General features: G+C 46.9%; 1 protein-coding gene across 3 annotated transcripts in view; it reads left to right on the top strand.

Annotated features, from left to right (window-relative positions):
- LOC147191544 (putative E3 ubiquitin-protein ligase HERC1) overlaps positions 1-21,034 on the top strand; it is a 30,098-nt gene extending 9,064 nt beyond the window's left edge. Inside the window, exons 22-79 of one of the 3 annotated variants that reach the window (XM_086134662.1) lie at positions 256-373; positions 444-630; positions 769-1,057; positions 1,128-1,161; positions 1,232-1,277; positions 1,369-1,607; positions 1,730-1,915; positions 2,003-2,123; positions 2,492-2,732; positions 2,796-2,965; positions 3,116-3,268; positions 3,362-3,459; positions 3,639-3,734; positions 3,927-4,094; positions 4,283-4,522; positions 4,607-4,690; positions 4,825-5,050; positions 5,115-5,397; positions 5,726-6,408; positions 6,779-6,992; positions 7,177-7,346; positions 7,677-7,760; positions 7,984-8,170; positions 8,241-8,368; positions 8,633-8,829; positions 8,897-9,156; positions 9,528-9,580; positions 9,656-9,850; positions 10,032-10,197; positions 10,259-10,493; positions 10,723-10,948; positions 11,780-12,045; positions 12,146-12,273; positions 12,476-12,606; positions 12,778-13,005; positions 13,149-13,276; positions 13,375-13,574; positions 13,716-13,830; positions 13,932-14,060; positions 14,213-14,311; positions 14,468-14,926; positions 15,019-15,084; positions 15,341-15,466; positions 15,542-15,680; positions 16,013-16,194; positions 16,269-16,424; positions 16,494-16,616; positions 16,779-16,881; positions 17,035-17,204; positions 17,401-17,539; positions 17,606-17,775; positions 18,439-18,608; positions 18,729-18,894; positions 19,026-19,102; positions 19,188-19,440; positions 19,691-19,843; positions 19,934-20,239; positions 20,610-21,034. In XM_086134662.1, coding sequence (XP_085990788.1) covers positions 256-373; positions 444-630; positions 769-1,057; positions 1,128-1,161; positions 1,232-1,277; positions 1,369-1,607; positions 1,730-1,915; positions 2,003-2,123; positions 2,492-2,732; positions 2,796-2,965; positions 3,116-3,268; positions 3,362-3,459; positions 3,639-3,734; positions 3,927-4,094; positions 4,283-4,522; positions 4,607-4,690; positions 4,825-5,050; positions 5,115-5,397; positions 5,726-6,408; positions 6,779-6,992; positions 7,177-7,346; positions 7,677-7,760; positions 7,984-8,170; positions 8,241-8,368; positions 8,633-8,829; positions 8,897-9,156; positions 9,528-9,580; positions 9,656-9,850; positions 10,032-10,197; positions 10,259-10,493; positions 10,723-10,948; positions 11,780-12,045; positions 12,146-12,273; positions 12,476-12,606; positions 12,778-13,005; positions 13,149-13,276; positions 13,375-13,574; positions 13,716-13,830; positions 13,932-14,060; positions 14,213-14,311; positions 14,468-14,926; positions 15,019-15,084; positions 15,341-15,466; positions 15,542-15,680; positions 16,013-16,194; positions 16,269-16,424; positions 16,494-16,616; positions 16,779-16,881; positions 17,035-17,204; positions 17,401-17,539; positions 17,606-17,775; positions 18,439-18,608; positions 18,729-18,894; positions 19,026-19,102; positions 19,188-19,440; positions 19,691-19,843; positions 19,934-20,239; positions 20,610-20,795 — 10,345 coding nt within the window. In that variant the 3' untranslated portion in view covers positions 20,796-21,034. Of the gene's footprint in view, positions 1-255; positions 374-443; positions 631-768; positions 1,058-1,127; positions 1,162-1,231; positions 1,278-1,368; positions 1,608-1,729; positions 1,916-2,002; positions 2,124-2,491; positions 2,733-2,795; positions 2,966-3,115; positions 3,269-3,349; positions 3,460-3,638; positions 3,735-3,926; positions 4,095-4,282; positions 4,523-4,606; positions 4,691-4,824; positions 5,051-5,114; positions 5,398-5,725; positions 6,409-6,778; positions 6,993-7,176; positions 7,347-7,676; positions 7,761-7,983; positions 8,171-8,240; positions 8,369-8,614; positions 8,830-8,896; positions 9,157-9,527; positions 9,581-9,655; positions 9,851-10,031; positions 10,198-10,258; positions 10,494-10,722; positions 10,949-11,779; positions 12,046-12,145; positions 12,274-12,475; positions 12,607-12,777; positions 13,006-13,148; positions 13,277-13,374; positions 13,575-13,715; positions 13,831-13,931; positions 14,061-14,212; positions 14,312-14,467; positions 14,927-15,018; positions 15,085-15,340; positions 15,467-15,541; positions 15,681-16,012; positions 16,195-16,268; positions 16,425-16,493; positions 16,617-16,778; positions 16,882-17,034; positions 17,205-17,400; positions 17,540-17,605; positions 17,776-18,438; positions 18,609-18,728; positions 18,895-19,025; positions 19,103-19,187; positions 19,441-19,690; positions 19,844-19,933; positions 20,240-20,609 lie in introns of all 3 variants that reach the window. The other 2 variants (XM_086134661.1, XM_086134660.1) reach the window with 2 other exon arrangements.
- Positions 21,035-26,474: the final 5,440 nt, after the last annotated feature.

Here is a 26,474-nt window from a genome sequence, read left to right as displayed (position 1 = left end):
TTTGAAATTGTCTAGATCTTTTTTTATGGTTTTTGTTACTGTCTCATTTGTAGTACTTAAGTCACGGCAGCAAATGTGTTTCTGATTCAAAACTTTATGCTTCTGACCACAGAAAGGTTTTTCTTTTTAGTTTAAAATTGCTTTCCTTGTGTGTGTGTGTGTGTGTGTGTGTGTGTGTGTGTGTGTGTGTGTGTGTGTGTGTGTGTGTGTGTGTGTTTATTGCAAAACATATGTAATGATCTGTTGTTTTTCCAGATATGAGCCCTGCACGAAGCTGTTAAATGTCTTTGAAAGCGTCTCTAAAATCAGAATATCGCTGTTGGCTCACAAAAACTCTCCAAGGACCTCGCAGGTGCTCGCTGCTGCCAAACAGGTACCACCACTTGGATGAAGACCCTATATTGAATGAATACATGTAATGTTGTTGTTCTGGGTGTTGGCAGACCTCTCAGTGTCAGAGTCCTGCGTCAGAGGAGCCAGGAGCTCCTGTTGTGAAAGAACGCGAGCGGTTGTCTGTAGGTCAATGCAGCCGGGAAGTGCAGGTGCCGCCACCCCCCGAAGCCAACCACAACCAGGACCATGACAACGCGGTGGAGGAATCGTTGAGCAGTAATCGCATCGATCTTACAGGTTAGAGAAACGGATCTTAGACCCCCCCCCCCTGACATTCAACCTTATCCGCTTGCATTCCCATTACTTGTACAACGTTTGACTGATATTATTTGAAGGGTTTTAGATTTAATCGCAACAACATTCCTGTCTGTACAGAAGTCCTGGAGTCCTTCATGGCAACACGCGAGGCCATGCAGGTGCAGCAGAACATGACTGTGTACGAGTCCTTTGGGACCTCCGTGGAGAGCCCGGTCAGCCCCCACAGAGACCTTGATCCCAGACAGCAGTGGAAGAACCGGAGAGAGTCGGAGGAGGACAGCTTGCCTTTCCCCGCCGCCTGCCGTCTACTCGTCTGCCGTTGCCTCTTCCTGCTACTGGGAGTCCACCCTGCCTGGGCAGAACCCAGTGAGAAGGAAGACAGTCAGGCATCCAACGCTAGCACAAGGTAAAAATCTGTGTTCATTTTAAAAAAATGCTGTTTTCTAACAGTATGTTCCCATGAATCAACATTCCAGGACAGCTCCACAATCCTTTGGTCTCAGACAGCAGGTAAATGTCTTTATTTTTAAATTAAATTCTCATTTGACTTCTCTTATCACACCTCATATTTTTCATTCAGTCTGACCAATCAAAGACCTCCTTGGGATCATACAAGAATAAAATGGGTAAGCATGTTTTAATCCATACTCGTTAATTTGATAGCTAGCGCTGTACACCAAAAATATCATCTGAAAAGTGTTTTTTTTTCCTCCCAAGATTTGCCTCTCTGCTCTTTGGACATCATGAAAGATGCTTGGGATCGACTGCGTCAGTGCATCAGCCCAACTTCCCCGGCCACTGCCAATTTGGGCGACAACACCCAGCTGATCCTGGACCAGGCGCTCCGGTTTGTGTGCGGCAACATGCTCCAGTTCACAGTGCCCAACCAGGCTTTCCTTGAAGCTGATCCCAAAGCTATAGCCCTTGCGATCCTCCAGCAACAACAGAGGGCTGAGGTATGTAGAGCAGATTGATGAATAGGTTTGCCTATTGATGCCACAAAATGAGAGCAAGTAAAAAAGGCTAACTAAGAGAAGCTCTTGACGTAGCTCAATCTCTGTGTGTCTGCTTTGGTCAGATGCGCCTGGAGGCCTTCCGTCAGATGTCATCTTTCCTGTCCAAGATGGAGGAGAAGAACTGTTCTCCGCACTCTCCCACCTTGTTGCAGTCGGTGCAGCTCCAGTTCCTGTCCGGCTGCTTTGCCTTGGGAACGCAAATCATGGGCTCCCACGCGGGGGTTCATTACGAAATGCGCCATTACACGGTATGTACGTTTGTGACGGTCACAATAAAGTCACCATTGTTTCCAAGTCATGACTGCATTAATATTTAATGCATTTTCTCCATCCAGGCTGGCACCCATTCAGCTGCTATTGACAAGCAAAGGGAGTTGCAATCTGCAGCACATGCTTTCTACCAGCAAGTGGTGCATGTCCTCAGACAAAGGGTCCTGCATGAAAGAAAACATCCAGGTTTGTGACCTCCACCAGTAAAAGGGAAGTCAACCCCCAAATGTTCTTAACTAGAATATATTCAACTTGAGTAAGGTAACCTCAAATTAATGCCCCATTGATTTTAAAAAAAACAACTGTTTATCCTATTCATGATACTGATAATTATCCCACAAAACCTCCAGAGCATTAAGAAAATATCAAATAATCTGTAAACCATCAATTGAAATCAATATTTAAAAAAAACTAGTATTGCACTAGATTACAGACGTTTATGTAGCAGTTTGACCCTTGGTGGAGGCCTGAAACTGCGGGTGTGCTTTTTTTATGTGTAATGTTTGTGTTTATTATTTTTCCTCAGCAGTAATTTTGTCTTCATCCGTTCTCAGGTTCGTGCCAACACCTCCTGCTGGCCACCATGTTTGCACTAAACTTTAGCTACCAGCCGGTGGACCTGGTGCTAGTGGTCAAGCGCGGCATCCTGGACCTGCTCTGTATGCTGACCGACAACAGTTGCGCCCTCATGAACCAAGGCTGGCTCGCCATCTCCACGTCAGGATGTCCACTGCTGAGTGGCGCTGTCAAGCTGGCGTGTACGCGTCTGCTGCAGATCCTTACAGTCACTTCCAGGTAAGTCTTAAAATTTCCCTTGAGGAAGGAGCCGGGGGGACCAAAACAGCCATGTGCTTTCAGCTCCTGTGAGGATCTGCTTCCTCTCGAGATTTCCCAGTCTCTCATGGAGGTAATGTGTCAGCATCTCCAAAACGTACTGCATGCATTCCATCAGCAGCAAGCGGCAGAGATTGCAAAAGCAGAGACAACAATAACGGAGGAGGCGGAGGAGGACGGATTGAACTTAAAAGGTGTGGAAAATGGTTTATTACCAATGTACAGTACCTATCTTTATCGTGCCAGTTGAGTGGTTAACAAATTAATCAGTTGGTTAATTGATTGTCTAGTTAGCTAGCTAACCATCAAGTAACTTTTTTTTTAAAAAATATTCACTCTTCCAGCATCACAAAGCAGCCGAGTGCTTGAATGTCAGCTTGCCGACTTCTTGGTATTCCTCAGGCGGGTGTTGTCTTCACGAGTAATGAAAACACTCTCCTCGTTCATTAAGTGGGTGGACCCGCTCATGGCCATTATTTCTTCCAAGTGCTCTTTAGGTAATTACAAGTGGAAGACAAATTACAATTCTTTTCTATTACATTTATCGACTGCAGATAGTTTTATATTAATTTACACAGTTTGCTCGCCAGGATCCCCATGCTTCCAGAATCTTCGCACTAAGCTCTTGGCCTTTCATGTTTTGGAACGACTGTTGCCTGCTTGTTCTGAGCCTGAACATGTTAAGAAGGTAGGCGCTGGGAAATACTGCATTATCCTCGGTTTATCACTGGAATATAGGGATAAGTGCCATAGTGGTTTCATATTTCAAACTGGCAAGTAAAGCATATTTATGAACTTAGATAGCATTCATTAGATGTTTCTTCAATTTGACTATTGTAATAGGTTTTATTTGCTCTTTTTTTGTAGATTGTCAAACTCCTCTTTCAGCTGATGTCTGTTTACATGTGGGAGGAGCCCCTTGCCGACGTGACACATAAGGATACAACTCGAAAGGATTCCGAGGTGAATCCGTCAAAATTCTGTCGTCAAAAGTGTTATGTCATTTTTCAACCTTTTAGAAACAAATTGTGACCCCTTAATAAAGTTATCTAGTGGTTGGTAAAATGTTTTTATTTCATTTATAATTGATTTCAGGTTCCACTGTTAAATGTACAAATGTACAAATCTGTGCTTTTGTTTTTTTTCTTATGGTAGAATTCCGTCAGCATTGACGAATGTATTCCCATCGGAGATTTTTCGTTTGACCCGCATAAGATAACATGCTGCTCCCTGGAGAGCGGGAACATCCTCTCGCATGGCACTGGTGGAAAAGGTTATGGCCTGGCGACAACCGCCATCACCTCCGGATGTTTCATTTGGAAGGTAAACGCACCGACCGTGCCATGAAAAAATCTTTGCACCTGTTCTGAATGATTTATTTATTTAGTGTAATCAATATGCAAAATAAATGAGACACGGAGAAGGAGTCAAATACTTTTCCATTGGGCTGTACATTGGAAAAAAAACAAAACATGTTGTGGTTGCTAACTGACTTTCCCCGCCTCCCCCAGTTCCACATCGCCAAAGAACATCGAGGCAACGAGGGCACATGCGTGGGCGTGTCACGCTGGCCTGTCCACGATTTCAACCACCACACCACCACTGACATGTGGTTGTATCGCGCCTACAGTGGCAATCTGTACCACGGCGGCGAGCTGGTCCGGACGCTGCCGTCATTCACCCAGGACGACACCATCACCTGCATCCTGGACATGGAGGCTCACACTGTGTCGTTCGCTAAAAACGACAAGGTCTGCTCGTGGAGTATTGGTAGCATCACCCCGGTTTATTGGAAAATGTTTCTTAATTTCGTCATGTCTGTCTAACTATGCCAGGAGCCAAAGTTAGCGTTTGAAGGCGTGGTTGCCTCCGAGCTGTACCCTTGTGTGTTATTCTACAGCAGCAATCCAGGAGAGAAGGTACCTATAATTTTTACCCGCCGCCCGATGACTTAAACCAAGATCCCTAGTCCCCAAGTAGCGATTTTATCCAGGGCTCTGCCGATCAGCATCAGATTATCGATACCTAAAGCAGACTAACACATTCCTAACAGGTGACGCTGGGGGACCTTCAGATGCGAGGCATGCCCAGTAACTTGCTACCTGGCGAGCCGCTGTGCAGCCCGCAGAGCACTGCCCTCGTTGAGTGCACGGTGCAGCTCCTGCGCCGGCTCCACCAGTGCGATCAGTGGACGCCGCACATCAACCAGTACATCCATGCCAACTTGGAGCTCATTGGACCCATGCTGAAGGAGGACCACTTGGGACACTTCGCCCCAGGTCGGTTACAAGCCTAACTCATTGAACCTCTTTAAGAACTTTCATTGTAAGTTTTTTCTCATAGCACTTACATCTGCTGGCCTCGATCCAACGTTCGAGCAAAATGACAGTGAAAAAGATCCATCCGAAAACCCTCATCAAAGCCTCTTATCTGAGTCCAAGCTGGTTGCCTTGTGCAACGAAGTATGGCCCGTACTGGCGTTGATCGGAGGCGTGGATGGCGGTCTCCGAGCTGGAGGCTTGTGTCTCCATAAGCCCAGCGGGCGCAGAGCCGTCCTGCTGGGGGTCCCAAAAGAGAGGAGCTCTCTGGCCAAACTGCAATGGGAGGAGGCCGACCTCTCGATCAGGTATCCCAAATAAAAGTTAAAAATAGGGATGGGCTCAAAAGAAATGTGGCATTTGCCATCAAAAATACTGTAACAAATTCCAGAATTCCAAAATTCTGTCTCCATTTCTTAAGCCCATCTCTAGTATTTGAATATCCTTGCTTAAATGTGTCATCAATTTTTATAACACTTGTCTTGTGACTATTCTATTTAATTCTTTTGTGTTTTTTTTTCCTCCCCTTGATCTTACTAATTTTCTTCTCCTTCTTCATTCGTAAATCTACTAATCCATCCCGGTGTCTCTCGCTGTCTCTGTGGCTTCTCGCAACCCTTTCCCTGAATAACTAAGCTCCGCAAATTCTTGGTCACCCAGCGACACGCCCATCACCTCCCTTGAGGCCTGCGACACGACCTGCTGTGATGTGGCACGACTGGGAGGTCTCAAACCGACGGTGCTGCTGGATTTGATCTACCTGATGGGGTTGCTGGAGGAGCGCGGCTGGCTCGGCACTCGTGCGGCAGCCGCTGGGAAATTGTCACTGGAGAGCCTGGCAGAGGGCGAGCTGCAGTACTGCCCGGATGAGGCAGACAATCTCACATGCTTTACAGAAGAGGACTGGAAGAAGGTTGAAGACGATGGGAAGGCGCTGCAAATGTCTCAAACCAAAATAAACACCTTAGCCTTGGAGCTCAGAGCCGTTCGAGTCTCCTACCTTCTCACCGGCGCCTTAAAATCCCTCGCTGTCATTTTCAGCTGCGAGAAGTTGTCACATTTGCTCTCCGGGCCCAAGCCGAATTCCACCTTGTCGAGTCCAAGCTCTGACCAGGATAAAGACGAGGGGCGTGGAGGCAGGCAATGGGACGAGAGTGCCGAGCTGAGGTCCGTGCTGCAGTACGTGGTGCAGAGCATGGTCAAGTGGGCGGTCCGACCGTGTCCCATAAAGCAGAGAGTCTCTCTGGCAGACCTGGAAAGGGCTCAAGTCATGATCTACAAAGGCGCACTGAGTGGACTACAGGATAGAGAACGCAAAGGTACTTCCATCCGCTAGGTTGACCTTCTGCAACTTGAGTTTCTCCCACCATAACTTGGCAGCTTTCCTGGGTGAAAATCCGCCATTTTCCAGCAAAAGCGAACGTGAGATATGAGTATTGATCCTTGGCGTATTTTGATGGAAGCATGTCACAGGCATGTTATTGTGGTACCGCTGGGAACTGTTTTAATCAATTGCAAACATAAATAAACACAATACGTCTGCTTTATAGAGTCTTGCTGTTCCATTGTAGGAATTGTTTACTTGATTGGCTTCGTCCTTAAGAAATGATCCAACAGTTTCAGTGTATTTTAAGTAAACGTAAAAAAAAAAAAAAAAAACTTGTTTTATTTTGTTTTTTTCCCCTCCAGAATCAGGCCACAATTTCACTTCTCAGCCCATTTCCAAGTCCTCCAGCTCCGTCTCTTTGTACAGCGTCGGATCGGAAGGCACAGCCATTTTCGGCCAGTCCAACCGAGCCTCCGCATCGTCATCTAACACAGAGCTGGCCTCGTCCCTCCCGACCAACATGCAGGCGGATGGTCTTGATCAATTTAACCCTTTTCTACCCATAAGCCTCCTTCAGTGAGTGTTAGGGTTGGGGATTCAAAGAGTGATGATGTTGTCATTGGATGCAAAAAATAATACATTGGAAAAGAAGTTGCTGAGCAACTCACATTGCGTTGCATACTGTGAGCGTGTCAATACAGCAATTACAATTTATTTTGGCGTACACTAAGGATGCATATTTTATTGTGGCTAATTTCAGACACATGGTGCTAACTCGCTTCCCCACGCTGACCGGACTGGTTAGCACCCCGTCTGTGGTGCATCCCTGCTTCAGCCTGGCCAGTTCGGCCTCGTGCGATGCCTTCACAGAGCAGCAGACCAGCTTTATGGAACCCGGTCCGTGCAACACCCAGGCGCGAAGCAGCCTGGGTAAGAACAAGCCACTGGTCCTTTCTACCATTTGTTCTGTTTGAGCGACACTTTTACAAGTCAGATCTGTCATTCATGTACACTTATTTCTAATGTTTGTTCCTCAGAAATAGCTTTTTTATTTGTCACCCACGTTTCTGACTTCACACAAATCCCATGAATGCAAGTCGACACAGTTTGTGCTTTTGTATGTCACCATTTTCGTGATCACTTTTGTCCGTATTATGTATTATTTCATAAACGCTTCCCTATATTCAACTTTGGTGGTGTTTTTCAGTTTTTTTTTTGTGTGGGAGTATTTGCACTTTTACTTTTCTCCCTCACCACCAGAGCGGACACAAATGTTTGTCACCAGCCGCTTGCTCGAAATGGGATTCACTATGAGACATATCTACTGCGCCATGGAGGCAGCAGGTACTGCCACTGCTTTGTGTAAGGTGTCACTACGATGTCTGTTTCACATGCTCATCATTGAAAGATTGCCATCTATTTCTAAAACGGAACGTTTGTTTTCTGTTTTTAACACCAGAAAGTCACAAAATGCGGCGAAGCATATTGTCCATACATTCCCAAACTCCATATATATATATATATATATATACACATATTTTTTTTAAACTCCACTCTGCTTCCGTAGATGTAACGGGTGAGCTGGATTCTCGGACCATTGAGGTGCTGGCCAGCTGGATGCTGGAGCACCCACAAACGGATGAGCAGCAGACCACCGAGTTACTCAGACATGAGGGTGAGCCTGACACGCCATCCTCTGACGGGCCTGAAACAGTGCAGTGCCCCGAACGCCCCGCGAGTCAACCCACTGAGAGGTCTGTGATTCACGAAACATGAATTCATTATCAATAAAACCGCACTGCCAACTGACTTCAATTTTGACAGCTTGCTGCCCGGTTTGGACTGGATAGAGCGAGAGAACTTTTTAGATGTCCACCTGACAAGGAACAGACCTCCTCCAGCAAGGCGGCGGCGTTCAGGCCCAACTCAGAGGACGTCTTTTCAGAGGGCAGGTCAGAGTTAGACCTTTCTGGTGTACTGCCTCAGCAGGCTGTTATAAAAATTTAAATCGATCAGGAACATTTAAGGCCCAACATTGAAATCGAAACAGAATGCAAGTAGGGGAGAAATGCTCATTGCGAAACCATTTTGAACTACTTAAGTGAGGCAACAGAAGATGAATTCAGGCGCTCATACTTGGATGCCAAAAGCTTTTTGTTGATTCCAAATATTTTTTTACCCTCTGTTTGAATTGAAAGGAATTCCGGTCTCTTCAGATTTGCCGTCACCGAACCCCATCCCACAGCTGTACCAACAGAATGCAAGCGATTGGCCCGAATACGTGGAGTTTCACCCCTTTTCTACTGAGGAGTCCGAGCTGGGCTACATGGATGACGTGTATCACGAGGAGACCTACGAAGACCTGCTCACCCCTTTCTTCAGCCTGGAGAGAGATACTCTGCACATAGTGGAGGTTACACATTAATGCACCTTGTTTTCTCGAAGCTGTCAAATCAAACAACTCCTATTTTCTCTGTTAGAGCGGCGAAGAACACAATCCGATGGTGAAGTGCGAGCTGTGCAACACTCTCACCTTGCAGTTCAACAACCATATCAAGCGCCGTCATCCCGGCTGCGGCCAGAGCGCCGCGCGCAAGGGCTATGACAGCACCGGCGCCTATGTGGACGTCTGGTTCAAAGGGGAGTGCGGCTCCAACTTCCCCTTCTACCTCCTTTGCACTTCCTGCAGGGAAAAGTACCTCGCCGCCAGTGCCAGCGATCCGAGTTGCAGGAGTGAAAGGTACAACAAACCCGCAGGAAATTGCATGCCATCATCTCCCTCAGAAAGTACCAGGCTCCTATTCGTGATGAGTTGTTTATTTGAGAGGATCCTTTTTTTTTTTTGTTCAGTGTCAGTAAAGATATGCAAATCATTTACCGGTATATATACATATATATTTTAATTTATATTTAAACAATAATACCAGATGATGTAGAAGAAAGTCCAGGATTTTGGAGGATTTGCGGTTTTGTCTTGATTTGAGTTGTCAGACACTATTTAGTTGTATGCTAACTTCCTCTGACTTTCCGCTAGAAATTTGATTCTTCCTTCATGCGGCGCCACCCCTCATTTGAATTACTCATTATTGTCGCCTCATTTATTTAATTTAGGAAAAAAGGCCTGACGAGTGATCTGATTGGCCGCTTGGACAGCACCTCTGATGGTGAGTAGGGGTACTTTTGACTCCAATCGAATCTATCATTTCGTTTTTACGTGAGCAGCGCTCCTCTTTGCTCAGACGACTGGGAAATGAACCATCATGATGAGAGTGACGAAGACAGACTGACGGGACTGGAGGACTTTGGGCTTCTGCTGAGACCGCTCGGCCTGACTGAAAAGAAGCTGGTGCCGGACCCCATCGCTTTCACTGAGCCCGATCCACTGGGGGCTACGGTTTATAGCTCAGCGGACCCCCTGAGGGATGATCCCAAAGGTAGTCTAGTTACCATTGTAATAGTCCTTTTTACCGACTACTAAACTGTAACTTTTTTCATGAGTAACGGAGGATAGATTTCAAAACATTTGAGAATGACAAACTCTGCGTAGGTCGGGGTTCACTGCACAGTACTTTTCCAAAAAGAACTCCTTGACCAATATTTTTTTCTCGCCACTAGGAGACGCTATGATGGGAAAGAAAAGCTCCTTGAGTCTCGGGCAGCAGGCCATATCACTAAGGGACTCTCACGACCGACTGAAAGCGCTTAGGAGAGTGACTTCCACAGCTCAGATCTTGCTTGCGTACAGCATGGTGATGCGAGCCCTTTCTCAGACCGCTTGCAGGTAAGTCCAGCAATGTTCTTCTGGTTAAATATGTAGCTATTCCTCATTTCTCCCTTACTAGTCCGTCCAGTGGACTGGACTCCTTGGGTCTGGCAGACATCCGCATCCTTGTGCGTCTGATGACGCTTGCCGCGGCGGGCAGGGCGAACACGTGCGCGGACAGGCAGTCTGGCGGCATCGGGCCAACCTCCGAACGCGGCAACTCCGGCTGCCTTAGCTTCCTGACTGCAGCTATAGGCACTGTCGTGTCCCACAGCCCCGCCGCTTATAGACAGCTGGTGGAGATATGCACTCAGGTTGGTGTTGCCACACTGGGTTGTTATAGTCAGATTGAGGTGATTGTGTGACATTATCCGTATACAATTATTTTTTTATTTAATATTGTTCTTCCCATTACAACATATTAAATAATGTACAGTATATTTATTTGACATGTTGCCAGTCCATAGTCTATTGTTTATATTGTGAACCGTTCATTGATTATTAATTGTTTATGTTTCCAAATACCCTCCATTGCTCTTGTAGGATCTGATGGCAGCGGCTACAGGAGTGCATATTTCCAGGAGTGATGTGCAGCAGCAACCGTGCCTCACAGTCAGTTTGGTGTCGACTGTAACCCAGCAGCAGAAGCAGGTGAGGGACTGCAGCGAGCACCTGGCATCCTTTCTGGTCACGCAGAGCCTTGTGGCTTTGCTCACACAGAAGGGCGCTCACCGCTACGGCGCCGACAAGGCCGAACACGAGACTCATGGTAAGTCATTTCAACAGATGAATGGTAGTGTGGCTTGCGAGCGCTCGACTCTCTAGGTTTTTGATTCACTAGCCGCCGTGAGGGCTTTTTTTTTTTGTTTTTTTTTTTTTTGTTTGTGTGTTTTATAGCAGTAGTTATAAGCTACACAAACAGAGAGAGCATATTTTGTATTCTTCGAAAAATGTTTATGTATTTTATAGATCCCAAGCATGACCACCCCCCGCCACTCCCTGAATTTGGACGGCTCACACAAGGGGACTTTCCAAATTTTAAACTGGTATCTTCGACAAATGGGTGACGCTATATCACACGTCCTCTAAATCTGGGCCCAGCATAGCATCAGATCATCGAGACACACAACGTTATTGAGGACAAGCATTTTAGAAAATAGATATATGGATGGGGCGGCCCGGTAGCCCAGTGGTTAGCACGTCGGCTTCACAGTGCAGAGGTACCGGGTTCGATTCCAGCTCCGGCCTCCCTGTGTGGAGTTTGCATGTTCTCCCCGGGCCTGCGTGGGTTTTCTCCGGGTGCTCCGGTTTCCTCCCACATTCCAAAAACATGCATGTCAGGCTGGTTGGACGCTCTAAATTGTCCCTAGGTGTGAGTGTGGGCGTGGATGGTTGTTCGTCTCTGTGTGCCCTGCGATTGGCTGGCAACTGATTCAGGGTGTCCCCCGCCTACTGCCCGGAGATGGCTGGGATAGGCTCCAGCACCCCCCGCGACCCTAGTGAGGATCAAGCGGTTCGGAAAATGGATGGATGGATGGAGATATATGGATGAATTAGGACAAACACAATGAAATTAAATACTTGAATTTTTCCAACCAAGATGCAGGACATCAGGGGCTGTCTGCCACCTGCCCCTCCGCCCACCGCGGAACAAGAGTGGGTCCTCTCGAGCTGGCCAACGCTCTGGCAGCGTGCGTCCTGTCTGCCATGCTGAGTAGCCAACACCGCCAGTGGGCGGCGCTGCGGCTGGTGCAGGCTTTGGCTGCAACCGGGCGAGACGGACCCGCAAGAGCCCAGACCTACAGCGATCTCGTTGGCGATCTACGCAAATGTCCCGTTAGGAGGCTGGAAGGACACTATAATAAGGTGCGTGTGTGTGTGTGTGTGTGTGTGTGTGTGTTTGTATGTGTATCCGGGAGCCTGGAAATGAGTGAATAATGGCTGTTACTTTTTTGGTGTTGTTTAGGTGGCCACTTGTTTGTGGAACAATGAGCAGAGTCTGCTGGCTACTTGCTCCCAGGATAAAGTGGTGCAGCTGTGGAGCATCAGTGAGAACAACGCCCAGTTGCATACCACCTTCTCCTGCATCACCAGGTCATAGAAGTTGCACTTGAAATGAACTGCATTTTTAAACACTTTATATTGCTAACGACTCTCGCTACTTTGCACGTTTGTGTTTCTGTTCGAAATTTATATTTTACAGTGGTGTATTTTTTTCCATCATTGGTAGTGTTCGGTGGTGGTATCACACACACACACAAAAAGACTTTATTCTCCTTGGCCTTCTTTTCTGCAGTAAAACAGACAGAACGAGTTCAGAGCGGGCAGGCAGATGTCATCACGTGTCATCGCCCGTGTACTGGAGCACAGGCGGAGACTTCCTGGCAGCCCCAGAGAACAAACACATCACCATCATGAACATCAGAGGTAAACATATCAATGCCGGAGCCTCGTTTGTCCTCTCAATAGTAACAAATTATAAACAAAGATTGATTAAGATGCAGGATCATAGACAACCAAAGTGCATTCTCAACATAACAATCCGTTTGGGATACTTCGGTCAGCTGTTGCCTTGTATGTCCTTCTGACTGTCTGCAGGCTCTCACTGTCACACGGAGGCTCAGGCATCTCGGGTCACGACGCTGTGTTGGGCCGCAGCATTTAGCTTATGGCTTCTCGATCAGCCCGAAGCTTACAAAGTCCGACCCACCGAGAGCTTGCTGGTGGGTCGGCTGGACGGCTCTGTCTGCTGGCTGCGTGTCACCATGCAGGAGCTCGACTTGCTTGTGAAGACCACAGAGCTCACCCACTGCTACAGGATGGAGGGTGAGGCGACACGACCATGAAATTTTTATGTACAGTGTTCCCCCCTTCTCATATTTATTCCACCAAAATTCTGTGTATATCTTGACATGTCAATTTCCTACAATATATTTAATGGGGCGTTCCTGTCCTCTGGTCTTTTCTAGCTCCGCAGTGTGTGGCCTGGCACAGTGAGGAAAAGCCATTTGCAGTAGGATACCAAAGTGGAAAAGTTCTTTTGGCGACTACCGAGACCTACGAGAATGAGCCATTGGTGTTGTTGTCCATCTACCAGGTGTGGTTACAGTAATATAATTTACCTGCATAGGTGGGAAACTTAGAAACTGGATCCATAATAACTGAACTGCCCCATAAATTGTACTGTCCATGTAGGACGGTGTGACTTCCCTCAAGTGGGATCCGACGGGGCATCTGCTGCTCTGTCTAGGAAGATCCGAGGTGCTGAAGATCCTGGGACGCTCGGGGGGCGCCTGGGTGACCTTCCACTCCCTCGCGCATTCCAGCATGGTCAACGTGGCTGAGTGGTGCCCGCTCGCCGGCCGAGCCCCGGACCCCATGCTCATGATCGCGGCGTGAGTTTCATGTCCTTGAGTCTTAAAATGTGCTGACCAAAGCGTAAATATTCGCTCCAGTGGGTTTAATTTTGGAGTCTTACCACATGTAAAATATTTAAGATGATCTCAGTTTTGTAACCGTAACGCTTCTCTTTCCAGAGGTTGTCAGAATGGCTCTGTGCATGTGTGGACGTTGCCACAAGGGAGTGCTGCTGTGCCTCTGCCAGCCACGCTGAACAGATCTTCGATTGAGCATAGAAGCGCCAATGTCATGGTATATTTAGCCTCTTTTTTTAAATTTTATTTTTTTTTTTTTGGCAGTGTCTAAATAATATTTAATATCGTGACTTTGACAGCAAGGTTGTTGTGTTTCAGGAGAGTGCAAAGTGTGTGTTTGTCCTCCTCGGTCACATCACAGCGGTGAAGTCGCTCTCGTTTTGCTCCAGCGGTCTGGCTCTGGTTTCTGGAGGCATAGGGGGGCTACTCAACATCTGGTCCTTACAGGTCGGAGAGTTTGAGTCGCTGCTGCAGTTAAACACGGCATATACAATAAAGCCAAGTTTTTTTTTTGCGTGTTGCTTGTTTTCTTCAACTTTTTTCTCTCCAAGTGGAATTTCACTGTCGTTCTCGTAACATTGCTATGCATGCTTTTGCAGGATGGTTCAGTGTTACAGACCGTTACAGGCTTGGGATCAGTCGTCAGTACAACGTGGATCCCCAAAATGGGCGTTGTTGCCTGTTTCGGGAGGTCAAAGGTAATTTGGCTAATTTGTGACTCATAAAATTTAATGTAAGCATCACAGTGAGCTAGTGGTTAGCATGTTTGTCTCACAGTTGCGAGTTTAACTATTACAAGTTACATTGGAGATAATTATTGCTTAACTTGTCAGTTGCATTTGTTCCCCGCCCAGGATGTCTTGTTGATCTGCTGCACCCCTGACTGGATCAATCAGAATCACGTGCTGGCTTCCTGCCGCATGGTCCTTCGAAGCCAGGGCATCCTGGGTCTTCATCGGGCACCTTGTTTCGCAGTACTGCTGGAGAGGCTGCCACTTTTGCTGCAAGAGCAGTATGCCTACGAGCGGGCCCACGTGGTCGCCGGTGACCAGTTAGTCCACAGTGCCTTCCTGCAGAGCCTGGCCTGCCTCGCTGTCGGTTTATCCTTCGAGGAGCACTTGTGCCATTACCCGTGCCCGCCTCATCACGCCAACCCCAATGACCAATCTTGCCCGGCCGAGTGGAGCTGGCTGGCCACCTACGCCACGACCGTGCGCAGCGCCGAGGCTATCGCCAGCGGCATTGTCTTCCCAGAGTCCTTTGCGGTTCGAGACTTTGAAGAGGGGGATGAGGATGAAATTTCAAAGGCCCTGGTAGGCCACAGTTCATCTTATGACATGCAGATGACAATCTCAATGAGTGGGTCATTTCAAATTGCTATTGATGTCATTCTTGTGTCTCATAGGACAACAGTAAATGGAGTTTCAGGATGGATGAACAGCTGATGTCCTGGGCAACCACCCTACCAGAGGTAATTGCATAACTTCTTACCTTTGCGGTCGAATAGAATTGGTTCATCTTAGGTACAGGTTCATCTGGGTTCATGTTTCTACTCCTCTCCCTCCATGGGAAATGGTGTCAGATGTGGAATGGATAGTTGACAAGGCTGTCATGTTTTTAAAGCCAATAGAGCCGAGTTCACATCCAAGCGGAGGGTACCGCTCCTCTGCTTCTGTGATGAATCTACTTTGAACTTAGCTGGAAATCTCATGCACCACTTTTCACAGGACTGGCAAAGAGGGGGCAAGAGTGAGGTGTACCTGTGGGGGAGCGGACGCTATGGACAGCTGGCGGGTATGGGGACCAACCCCATGACGCCTACATTAGCGCCCTCACTGCTTCAAACACAACAGGTTGCGTACCATTTGCAAGACAGCCGCCCTTTGATGACTGCAGTTTCTAATATTCATATTTTGGCTGCCTTTTAGGTGGTGTGCGGTCAGAATTGTACTTTCCTGGTTCAGTCCAATGGAACTGTGCTGGCTGTTGGGGAAGGACAGTACGGAAGGCTGGGACAAGGAAATTCCGATGATCTATACGTCCCGACTATTATCTGTGCTTTTCAAGGTAAAAAAAAACCCTTGACTCTGAATAATATCCAGAATTTCAAAATGTTAGCAGGATCCGAACATGCCGACCAAGCCTGATTTCAAAAGAAAATGAAAGTAAATTGAAGTCAAAGAGCGATGTTGAAGTGATACATCGAGACTGAGATGTTATTTGTTAGGGAGGAGTTAGGTTTTCGCCTGGGTTCTTGAAGGAACTCACTGACCATTTTTACATGCAGTCATCTCACTCACCACCGGAATAAAGTAGTCAGTTTCCTCCTCGCTCCAAAAGATTGGTCCTGTGCTGGATCTGAGTTTCGCATTTCTGTGTGTGTGTGTGTGTGTGTGCAGGTTATGTGGTGACCCAGCTCGTGACGTCCTGCGGCTCAGACGGACACTCCATGGCGCTGACCGAGACGGGGGAGGTGTTCAGTTGGGGGGATGGAGATTTCGGGAAACTAGGACACGGCAACACCGAGAGGCAGAGGAGACCCAAACAAATTGAGGCATTGCAGGGGGAAGACATCGTTCAGGTGAAAAGCATTTCATTCCCAAAGGAAATCTAAAGTCGCCGCTTTCTTAAATAATCTTTGCTTCCTCGTTCCAGCTCGCGTGCGGTTTCCGGCATTCGGCTGTGGTGACATCTGACGGGAAACTGTTTACCTTTGGAAGCGGTGAATCCGGACGTCTGGGTCAACGGTCAACATCCAACAAGATGCTGCCGGAGAGAGTGGCTGCACTGGAGGGTTACCACGTAGGACAGGTAAAAAGACTTGCTTGGCTCTGAACATTGCAGAATAATGAAATGGCATGAATGGTCATATTTTCTCAGGTGTCATGTGGACTCAACCACACTCTGGTCTTGTCCGCGGACGGAATGATTGTGTGGGCATTTGGAGATGGAGATTACGGAAAATTGGGGACCGGTTCCTCAACAGCAAAATATTACCCTCAGGTATGTTGACAAGGTTAGCAAATCCTCCTCAAACGTATTTTAGCACGTCGTGGCTAGCTGACTCGATAAAAATCGTCCTGTGCCCTATTTTGGGCCTTGATACAAAAGTTGAGGAAAATCAAATAGACAACGATTACATGTGTTTGATGTCCATCTGTTCAGAAAGTGGAGCAGCTGTGTAATAAAGGAGTCAAGAAGGTCAGCTGTGGAACTCAATTCTCTGTTGCCTTGGCTTGCGATGGACATGTGTACACATTTGGACAAGGTACATCCATCGACATTTAAAATAAATGCAATAACATGCGTACAATGTTAGACGTCGTGGTTTTATTCATACTACTGCAGACAAATTCCTTATGTGTGTGTTCGTTTGACATACTTGGCCAACAAAGATGATTCTGATTGTGATGTCCAACAGAGCGTCTGATTGGCCTGCCGGACTCCATGCTCAAGAACAAGTCATGTCCTCAGGTGGTTCCGGCCCTCGACGGACACTTCATAGAGGACGTGGCCCTGGGCTGTGAGCATGTCCTCGCCCTGTCCTCTACCGGAGACGTCTATGCCTGGGGCTGCAATAGTGACGGACAGGTAAGTTACAATATATTGAAAGTTGGGGAGTCCCATTTTGGAAAGTGCGCTGAGGGTCATATTCAATTTATTTTTAAAATAAATAAATTATTGGCTGTCCACTGTAGGAACCACTGTGTCCAAAAGTGTGAAATACATTTTCAAAATTCCATGTTCAATACATAAAGTTTGGTGTCCTCTTTCATGTGTTTTCCAGCTTGGTCTGGGACATTCCAACCTGGTGAAGGAGCCCACGCTGGTGACATCCCTGCAGGGGAAGAACATCCGACAGATCTCGGCGGGCCGCTGCCACAGCTCGGCCTGGACGACGCCCTCTGCGTCCGTTAAAACCTCAGGTGCGCGCACACTCCCGCGGCTCGCTGACAGTTCAGCTTTGATACGATCCTAAAAATCCTCCGTAGGTGGTTCTGGAAGTTTCCAGCTAGGTCTTCCGCAGAGTGTCCCTCCCCAGTACAACACATTGAAAGGCTGCAGCCCTCATCTGCTCAGCATGCGCCTCCGAGTGCTCCACCACTTCTCTGATCTTGTGTACAAGTCGTGGCGGCTGCTGAACCTGGATGCCAAGAATATGGTAATCACGTTTGGTATTAGATGTGTATGAAGAAGGAAATAAAAACCCTGGCGATTTGTTTGCCAACAATTCAGATCATCGGGATCAAAGCGCTATATTGGGGGCGGCATCTATAATTTATCGTGTGCTCGGGGCGGAAATTGCAGATTCTTTTTCGCTATGATAATATCACCGTACATTTATGCTTATGCAGGATATGATAGATTGGGGTGAGGGCAATAAACGATATAGTCAAGGTAGAGTATGAGCAATTGCCTCCTTATTTTTTTTTGTCCTCCCTTCTCTAAAAGATACTGAACCAATATTCTGATCTCGGCCCTAACAATGCAGTATAGTACACAGACACAGATATTTGGAGAACTATTATTTGTGTGAGAGTGCACTTTGCCTCACGCCCTAATTGATTTAGCGATGTGCTACATCATGGTAATGCTTTTTTGTCCTTCCCTGAAATGACACTCTTTCACGAGAGATAACGATTCGGGATGTCATGATACTGAGATTTTGTCCCGCTCCTGTGATATATGGAAAATAACATCGCCGTATGTGTCCGTCTCCTACATGATAATGTGCCGCGATATGATCGTATCACAAGATTGACATTTAGGCCCAACCCTGCGCTGCTGTATCCAGTTCTTTGCTGTTTTCTTGGTCTCTACTCAGGTGTCTACTTCGAGGTATAGTTTGGGGACGACAGCGATTGTCCGTGGTGAGCTCAGAGGTCTTCTGTCACCGAAAGTCAACACTCTGCCTCTGGTGCGATCCATTGGCAGAACAATGACCCAGGGAAAAACGTACGGGCCGCAGATCACCGTGAAACGGATTTCCACAAGGTATTGTCAGGGGAATTCTAAAAATGACCGGGTCACGTTCGTAGACTCATCTTTTATGTTCGTCAACTGGAATAGGAGAATTTCGCAATGCTTGTGTGTTTGTTCCGAACCAACTTGCAGAGGGCGTTCCAGCAAGCCCATCTTTGTACAAATTGCCAAGCAAGTGGTGAGCCTGAACCCTCTGGAGCTGCGGCTACCGTCCCGGGCGTGGAAGGTCAAGCTCATCGGCGAGGGAGCGGACGACGCTGGCGGAGTGTTTGACGACACCATTACAGAGATGTGCCAGGTAAAGACAAAAAGGGAAAAAAAACACACACACAAACAGAAAACGACACTCAGGTCCAAAAGATTTCATTTGCAGAAAATGAGACCACATTGTACATATTCAATCGGTCACACTTGGTTTTTTTCAAATAGGAGCTGCAGTCCGCCGTGGTGGACCTTCTCATCCGTACGCCCAACAGCTTTGCAGATGTGGGAAGTCACACTGACAGGTAGGTGCACTTTCCTCCAAACGTAATCCCGGCGTCCTTAATCCCTTGACATCCGGCCTGAAGTTTTGGTCTTGTGTCCGGACAGGTTCCTGCTGAACCCGGCTGCTCTCTCCAAAGATCACATGGTCCAGTTTCGCTTCTTGGGCATCCTGATGGCGGTGGCCATCCGCACGAAGAAACCTCTGGACCTGCATCTTGCGCCGTGGGTGTGGAAGCAGCTCTGCTCCATGCCACTGGGAGAGCCCGACCTAGAGGAGGTGGACCTCCTCACCTTCCGCACCTTACAAGGCATTCTGCACTTGGAAAACAGCGGCATCACGGAGGAGAATTTCCATGTGGTGAGATGTCTCGATCTGTGGATCAGTTGTTCCTTCCGTTTTCAACTGCCAATCCAAAAAAGAAAAGTGTGACTTGCCTAACGCGCACACACACACACAGACAAAAACACCTGTTTTAGTCTCGGACTAAAAATAAACGAAATGCTGAGCAGAAGGAACATTTAAAAAAAAAAAAAATCAAATTTGTCATCTCAACCTCAAATAACTTTCTCGCTTGGTTTAATGAATGTTACGGTGTGTCTTTGTGAAGATGATTCCACTGGATTCGTTCGTGGCCCACAGTGCAGACGGAAGGCTGGTGCCGGTGGTTCCCGGAGGCCAAAACATTTCCCTTAACTTTTCCAACCGCACGGAGTATGTGGAGAAAGCGCTGCAGTACAGACTTCATGAAATGGACTCTCAGGTTTGAAACAAAGACGGTAGTAGCGAATCTAGCGATGCGGCTTTGGTTACTTCCCCAATCGGCGTTCAACAGCGGACATCATTTGTGCAGGTGGCATCGGTCAGAGAGGGCATGTCGGCCATCATCCCCGTTCCGCTCCTCTCACTGCTGACCGCCCAGCAGCTGGAGCAGCTTGTGTGTGGCTTGCCCGAGGTGTCGGTGGAGACGCTGAAGAAGCTGGTGCGCTATCGTGACATCGCGGAGAGCCACCAGCTAGTGGCCTGGTTCTGGCAGAGCTTGGAGGAGTTTACCAACGAGGAGCGCGTGCTCTTCCTGCGCTTCGTCTCCGGCAGGTCCCGGCTGCCGTCCAACCCGGCCGACATGACGCAGAAGTTCCAGATCATCAAGGTGGACCGGGTGAGTCAGGGCTGAAAGATGCCTGATTCCCCCAAAAACGGATAAAAAAATACTTTGTACTTTTCAGACCTTTGACCAGTCAAAAAACCCCCAAAAAAACCCTACACTTACGCTGTGACTTTGTGATTGGATGTTTGAGGGCACCGAGGCAGAACTTCGGATTATGCATAAAATGCAAATTATCAACCAATTTCAATCCACTCGATCAGATTGGTGTAAAGTCTATTATATATTTTATTGTATTGTTGTTTTTTATGTAACTCTTGTTAATCAATTAACTTTTATTAATTTGCTTTTATGATTACTTTCTAAATATTCTCCTGAATTTCCTCTCTGTGAGTCAACCAAGGATGATCTTCTCTTCCCCCAGCCCGTTAATGGCCTGCCGACGGCCCAGACGTGCTTCTTCCTGCTGCGTCTTCCGCCATACACGAGCCAGGCGGTGCTGGCCGAGCGTCTGCGCTACTCCATACACAACTGCCCCTCCATCGACATGGACAACTACATGCTGACGCACAACACGGAGCCCTTAGAGACCTCCGACACAGAGGAGTGATGCCGTCATTATATGCACTGACTTTTAATTTATTTCCCCCCTTGGATGAGTGTTGTTTTGCATTTGTGTGAGATATCGTGTATTTATTGCAGTGCTTGAGCCGAGAAGACACTGGGATAATATAGACTACTATTTCTTATCATATAAGCCACTGAATCAATGTGCCTGTTTGAAGATGTAATTGAAGGTTCTGTCCAATGTAGGCAGTGTGACTCTAAAATAAAGAGTGCTTACTTGTAGCCTATTTTTTTCTTTTTTTAACTGACACTTTGCTTTTCTTACAGATTTTGAACAAATTTAAATACAGTACCTTTAAATATGCATCACTTGTAAGGCTTTTGCTTTTGTGTCTAGGCTGCCATGATTAGTCTGTGCTGCTTAGCGGACGCTATTAATATCATTGGACCACCTGCTTTGACACAGGCAGCGTAGAAATAAACCTGCAGTCAGCGGTCTCGCAGCTGAGAGAGAGAGAAAGAGTGCGAGATAAGAGATTGATATAACGTCCATATATCATCTTAACAAGCATTCGTGAATCACAGGGAAAGGGCCGTGCTGGGGAAATGTCAACATGGCCTAATTGCCATTACTATGTCTAGAATGTGTGTGTGTGTGCGTAAATTCCTACCCGATCCTATATAAGTTTCCTATACTGTACTGTATATGTTGTGTAGAGCCTCTGAAGGGTGTAATATCAGTGATGACCACATGGTGGCAGGCAATCCTCACAGCGCCTCCAACCCACAGTCTGTCATCGTCAAGAAGCGTTTGTCATGGCTGGCACAACAACGATCCCAAAGTACAAAAACAACAGCACCCCCCCTACGTCGAGTTCTTTCAAAGTGCATGAGCATTTGATAGACTTGTGTTCTCCAAAACATGAATATATTCAACTCATAATTGTGTTTGAAACGCGTATGGAGGCTTAATTGGACAAGCGCCGACTGTGATGGGATGCTTCCAGGCCACAGGTGAGTCTGGCGACCTGTTAATTTCGGGATTTTTGAATGAAATGCAAGAAAAGCTAATGGTAGTACAATATTACAATTTGACTAGGTTCATATTTGTGAAACCATGCAGAAAATGACAGAACTTTGCCTTTTGCTGTGTGATGGGGTAGGGAAGTCAAGGTATGTTGTTATTTTGCTTCGTTGAATGTTGCCTCTTTTCTGTGTGTATTTGAAAATGTAATCACATGATGACACTTCTGCACTTTGGCTCGGGGGGGGGAAAGAGACTGCTTAGATAAATAATTCAGCAGCGTTTGAAGGGGGAAAAGTTCTCTCGCGACTGTCGAACATCTCTGGAAGCATTCATTAGAGCACTAAGATCATGTTCACCTGTTTAACTTGTTAAGTTTGAAGCCCCTTCGTTTTTTATTACAATGTCGAGAACACCAGCAGGCTTTCATAGACGTCAATAATTCATAATTCATTTGCTTAATCAACAATTAAGGAAATTAACAATGAATTATTGAGTTACTCTTTTTTTCCCCTCATTAGCCGTTTCTTAGCGGTTAAACATGAGGACAACATGACATATTTGGACCCAAATTTAAATATCTTCACGTTCTAATGTTCAGGTTAATGATCATCAAAGTAACTAGAGGTGACTGATTTTGACAATCTTTTCAAGTCGCTTTCATGCAACTATTTCATTCAAAATTTCCCACTTCCCTTGAGGGTAACAAACAGCTGGATTAAGTTTTTCTCCATTGGTCATGTCTGCAGAGTTTGGCGCACAAGTGTGCAACTGTACCCACAGAGACCTGGTCTTACCAAAGTCTTGTTTAAATTGTCACTAAAGCCACTCACTATATTGGTTTTAGATCATGCAAAAAATAATAATAAATCATCCCACCAGCAGCAAAACGCTATTGACGGCTTGCCATTGTTTTCTTGACCTTTCCATCCGTCCATCTCAAATGACAGCTGCTAAGTCATTTTAAGACTAAACCTAGGCCATGATGGTGATTATTGAGCAGGGAATTCTCTCTCTCTCTCTCTCTCTCTCTTTCATAAGATGCCATGCATTATTGCTACCACAGGCTAATTTCCCATGAGTGCCATCAGACAAAATAATCACTGGAGAAGAATTATGTTCCCGCCATCATTTTAGCTTCATGAAGTGGATTGTTTTGGAATTAACGTCAATGTATTAACGTTATCTTGACATACAAGCGCTAACGGAGGACACAAACGCCATTAGGATTCTGATAGATGGGTTTGGTCAAATACATCCAAACCTTCCCAAAGGAGTGTGTGATTCAAATGAGCCCCTCATCAATTTTCTATTGCGCTTCTTCTTAGAAGGGTCGCAGAACCGATCCCAGCTGACTTTGACGCAGAACAGTGAGAGGCAGGTTACACCCTGGACTGGTCATCAGCCGATAACAGCTAGCTATTGTTGATGCTAGCTACTGTTATTGAGTCTCATGTAAAGGTGCTTTGTTCGCGTTGAATAATAACTGGTGACATCGAACGTCATCTATTTAACTGATGGCGGAAGAGTGCAGAGTGTGGCAATATCCTGCACCATGACATTTTCTACGAATGGTAAAGGTGGATAAATACCTGGTCTACCGTTCGGACTGGGATGCGCCAATTTTGTGGGATCTCATTGTTTGAGGGGCTCGAGTCGCGTTCTTGCCTCCGGAGTTTGAAGGACAGTTTTGGCGGTGAATGGAAATACAGTACTTATAAAACAGCAGATTATGTGAGCTCTGTTGAGATCCGTCATCTGGCTTCCAGACGGACGACGCATTGGTAGCGGTGGCCGAGGATTTACCTTCCTCGGCTGGCAGTGGACATCCGCCGGGCCTGGAAGCCAATATTAAACAACACAGCTTTCGCTTGCATTGAGCTCTTATGCAACAACATCTGGACAAGGGACCTCGGACGACCAGACCCCCCCCTTTTTTCTTTTTCTTCTTCTTTTTTTTTTTTAATAACGCAGCAGTGATTACATCAACAGCAATCCCACCCACCCCTCCATGGGATCAAAACATGAAGGGCATTCCTGTGTACTTTGACTGCGAGCCAAGAACAGGAATTTCTTCCCCCTCCCTTGACACTTTCTATTTGCTAATGATGTTGAAATTGACATTTTTGCATTCCCGGTAATCATAAACATCTGGTGCGCACCATCTGCCGATGTTGTTGTTTAATGGGCTTCACTGTTATTAAGTGTGTGGGAGGGGGGCGGGGGGGCAGAAGAGTCCTATCAATGCATAATGCCGCATGCGTTAAGCTGAATGATTTGCAACATCTTTGACCCGCTGTCAAAGTGAGCCGTTTTATGAATGACTTATCTTATTCTGCTGAGGGCGAAACATCCATCCATCCATTATTCAAGCCGCTTAGTTGAATTTCTGATGAAATAAGTCATACGATTAAAAAAAAAAAAAACCCCAAACAATAGTACAAATGCTGGCCTAAGTGTGTCGCTGATCCAATCCGTTTGGCTAATAATACCATCAAACAGTTAAAGTGGGTACTAAAATTACTGACACGACATGGAAAAAGTCTCCGGTTCCTTGGTGAGTCATTCCAAAAAGCGGCTACGGCAGCGTCGCATTAGCCTCAAGGGTGTGGCGGTCAAGTGGGCTCCACGTGCGCTGCAAATTCATTCAAGTGGGCACTGCTAATGCAATAACCGCCGACCGCATCCGTGTATGCAAATACATCCGTCGACGCCTTCTCGGATCGTTAACTCGACTCCAACCTCACTTTATCCTCTTGCTAAGTGTACTCGAACGACTTGAACCGAAGCCACAACCACTATCTAACCCTGGGGGGTGGGGATGGGGACAGGTTTTGTCATATTAACGAACAGAATGAAGGTTCAGAATGACAACAAAAAAAAAACTTGACATTTGTCCTCGCGTGATCTTCTGAAGTACGTCACGGAAGCGCAATTTGTTAACCTGACCTACATAAAAAGTCCTTGTATGCAGCTGCGTGCTGACGACAAAGCCGCCAAGATTATATTTTAAGCAGGGGGCCCCGTGATTTATCTACCGCTACATGGTTAACGGCGGCATTAATCACGCCACGAGCCGTGCCTCCCTCCCGTTTTATCGACAAACAACTCTCGACGCCCATGCACCCGTGTTGAAGCGGTTGCGTTTTTACACAGGCTGAGTTTTTTTATTGAGGTTGTGTACGGTGAAGATGGGGTGCGCCATCGAGGCAAGGATGCTCAAGGGAGTTTGCCTTTGACTGTAAATAGGCTTTGCTTTGAGAGGAAGAGGCGGAGCCTAATATGTCAGGATGTTGTGGGGCGTGCGCCTTTTTTTTTTTTTTAAAGATTGCATGCAGGTGAGAGAAAGGGTTTGGAATCTATGTGCGCTTGTTAAAGAGAATGCAACTGCTTTAACTTTAGAAGGTGGTGTGCAGGGAAGAGGAATCGGGCTCGGGATTTTCAAGGGGTGTGCACCTAAAAATCCATGTCCATCTTGCCTTTAAATACTCGATCACGATGTTGAAGGGGGTGCACCTTTCATGTATTTTCTAAAGTTGTGGTGCACCATCCATCCAGGGATGTTCAAGGGGATGCGCCTTTACTGTAAATTGGCTTTGTTTTTAAAATTTGGGAGATTATGTGGCGTTTCCCCGCTCTATCAGGATGTTGAAGGGGTGCGCATTTAGTAGTATTTTTGCTTCATTTTTACTTCTTTTTTAGATTGCCAGCAGGATCAGATGGGGTGTGCCATCTTCTACCTGCCGCTGGTGTGTCATGTATATTTCCCTCTCTGCATCGCATCCTTCTGAAAATGACGCCCCCCCCCCCCCCCAGATTCGCCCCTCCCGCCACTCTTGTGGATGTGAAATACTGTCGACAAAAGTTGAGTTTAATGCCATTGAATTGCTCTGAACAAGTCTTTCCTGCTGTGTCTGTGGTCAAATCTTTCCCCGCAGCGCCTCGTGTCGCGGCACGAGGCATCTAGGATGACATGTAAAGTGTCAGGTGTGCCGGGCGCGCCTTGTAAACACATCCCGGCTGCGGATTGGGGTGGGGGGGGGGGGGGGAGTGGCAGCACGAAACTCGAGTGCTCCCCCCCCTGTCATGATCAGAATGGCAAATGATGCATCCTCGCTCGTTGCGTTCACCTAAACCAGCGCGATGTCAGGTGTGGACACGTGCGTCATTTTCAGAACTACTTTTCATCCCGGCACGAACCTTCACATTTCAGAAGAACGGCGTAACTCTTCCTAATTTACGTGTCGACTTTGTGAGAGCTCAGCTGTCCTGAAAGTGCGGTTTCAGGGAAACATTTGCCCAAACAAAAATTGCATAATAAGATTAAAACGGGGAACAGAACATGGGCAAAAAAAAAAGGGGGGGGGGGTGGAAGTAGCTATATTTAAAGCGGTTGCTCGGCCAGCTGTTCACCGCGTGTTACTTTGGCTACTTTATGATTATGAGGGAGGATGCCGTTAGATAATCTATCACAGGATGTGTTGTTTGACCTGTTGTGTAAGGGTGGGGGGCCCAAAGTCCTCCAGTAAGGTGTCAAAACAACAGGAGGTGTCAATAAATGAGGCCTTCAGAGTTATTCGCAGGCCACGGGAGAAAAAGTTTGAAACGCCACCAATTTCAAGACCGGACTGAGAACCCCCCCCACCCCTGAAAATGGACCTCCGGTAAATCAAAGCAGGTCTGAGCCAAGCTCGGCAG

Source organism: Hippocampus guttulatus, chromosome 17 (assembly GCF_054856545.1).
Source record: "Hippocampus guttulatus isolate MCC_2025c chromosome 17, RoL_Hgut_1.0, whole genome shotgun sequence".
NCBI lineage: Eukaryota > Metazoa > Chordata > Actinopteri > Syngnathiformes > Syngnathidae > Hippocampus > Hippocampus guttulatus.
This window is presented reverse-complemented; position numbering and strand designations above follow the sequence as displayed.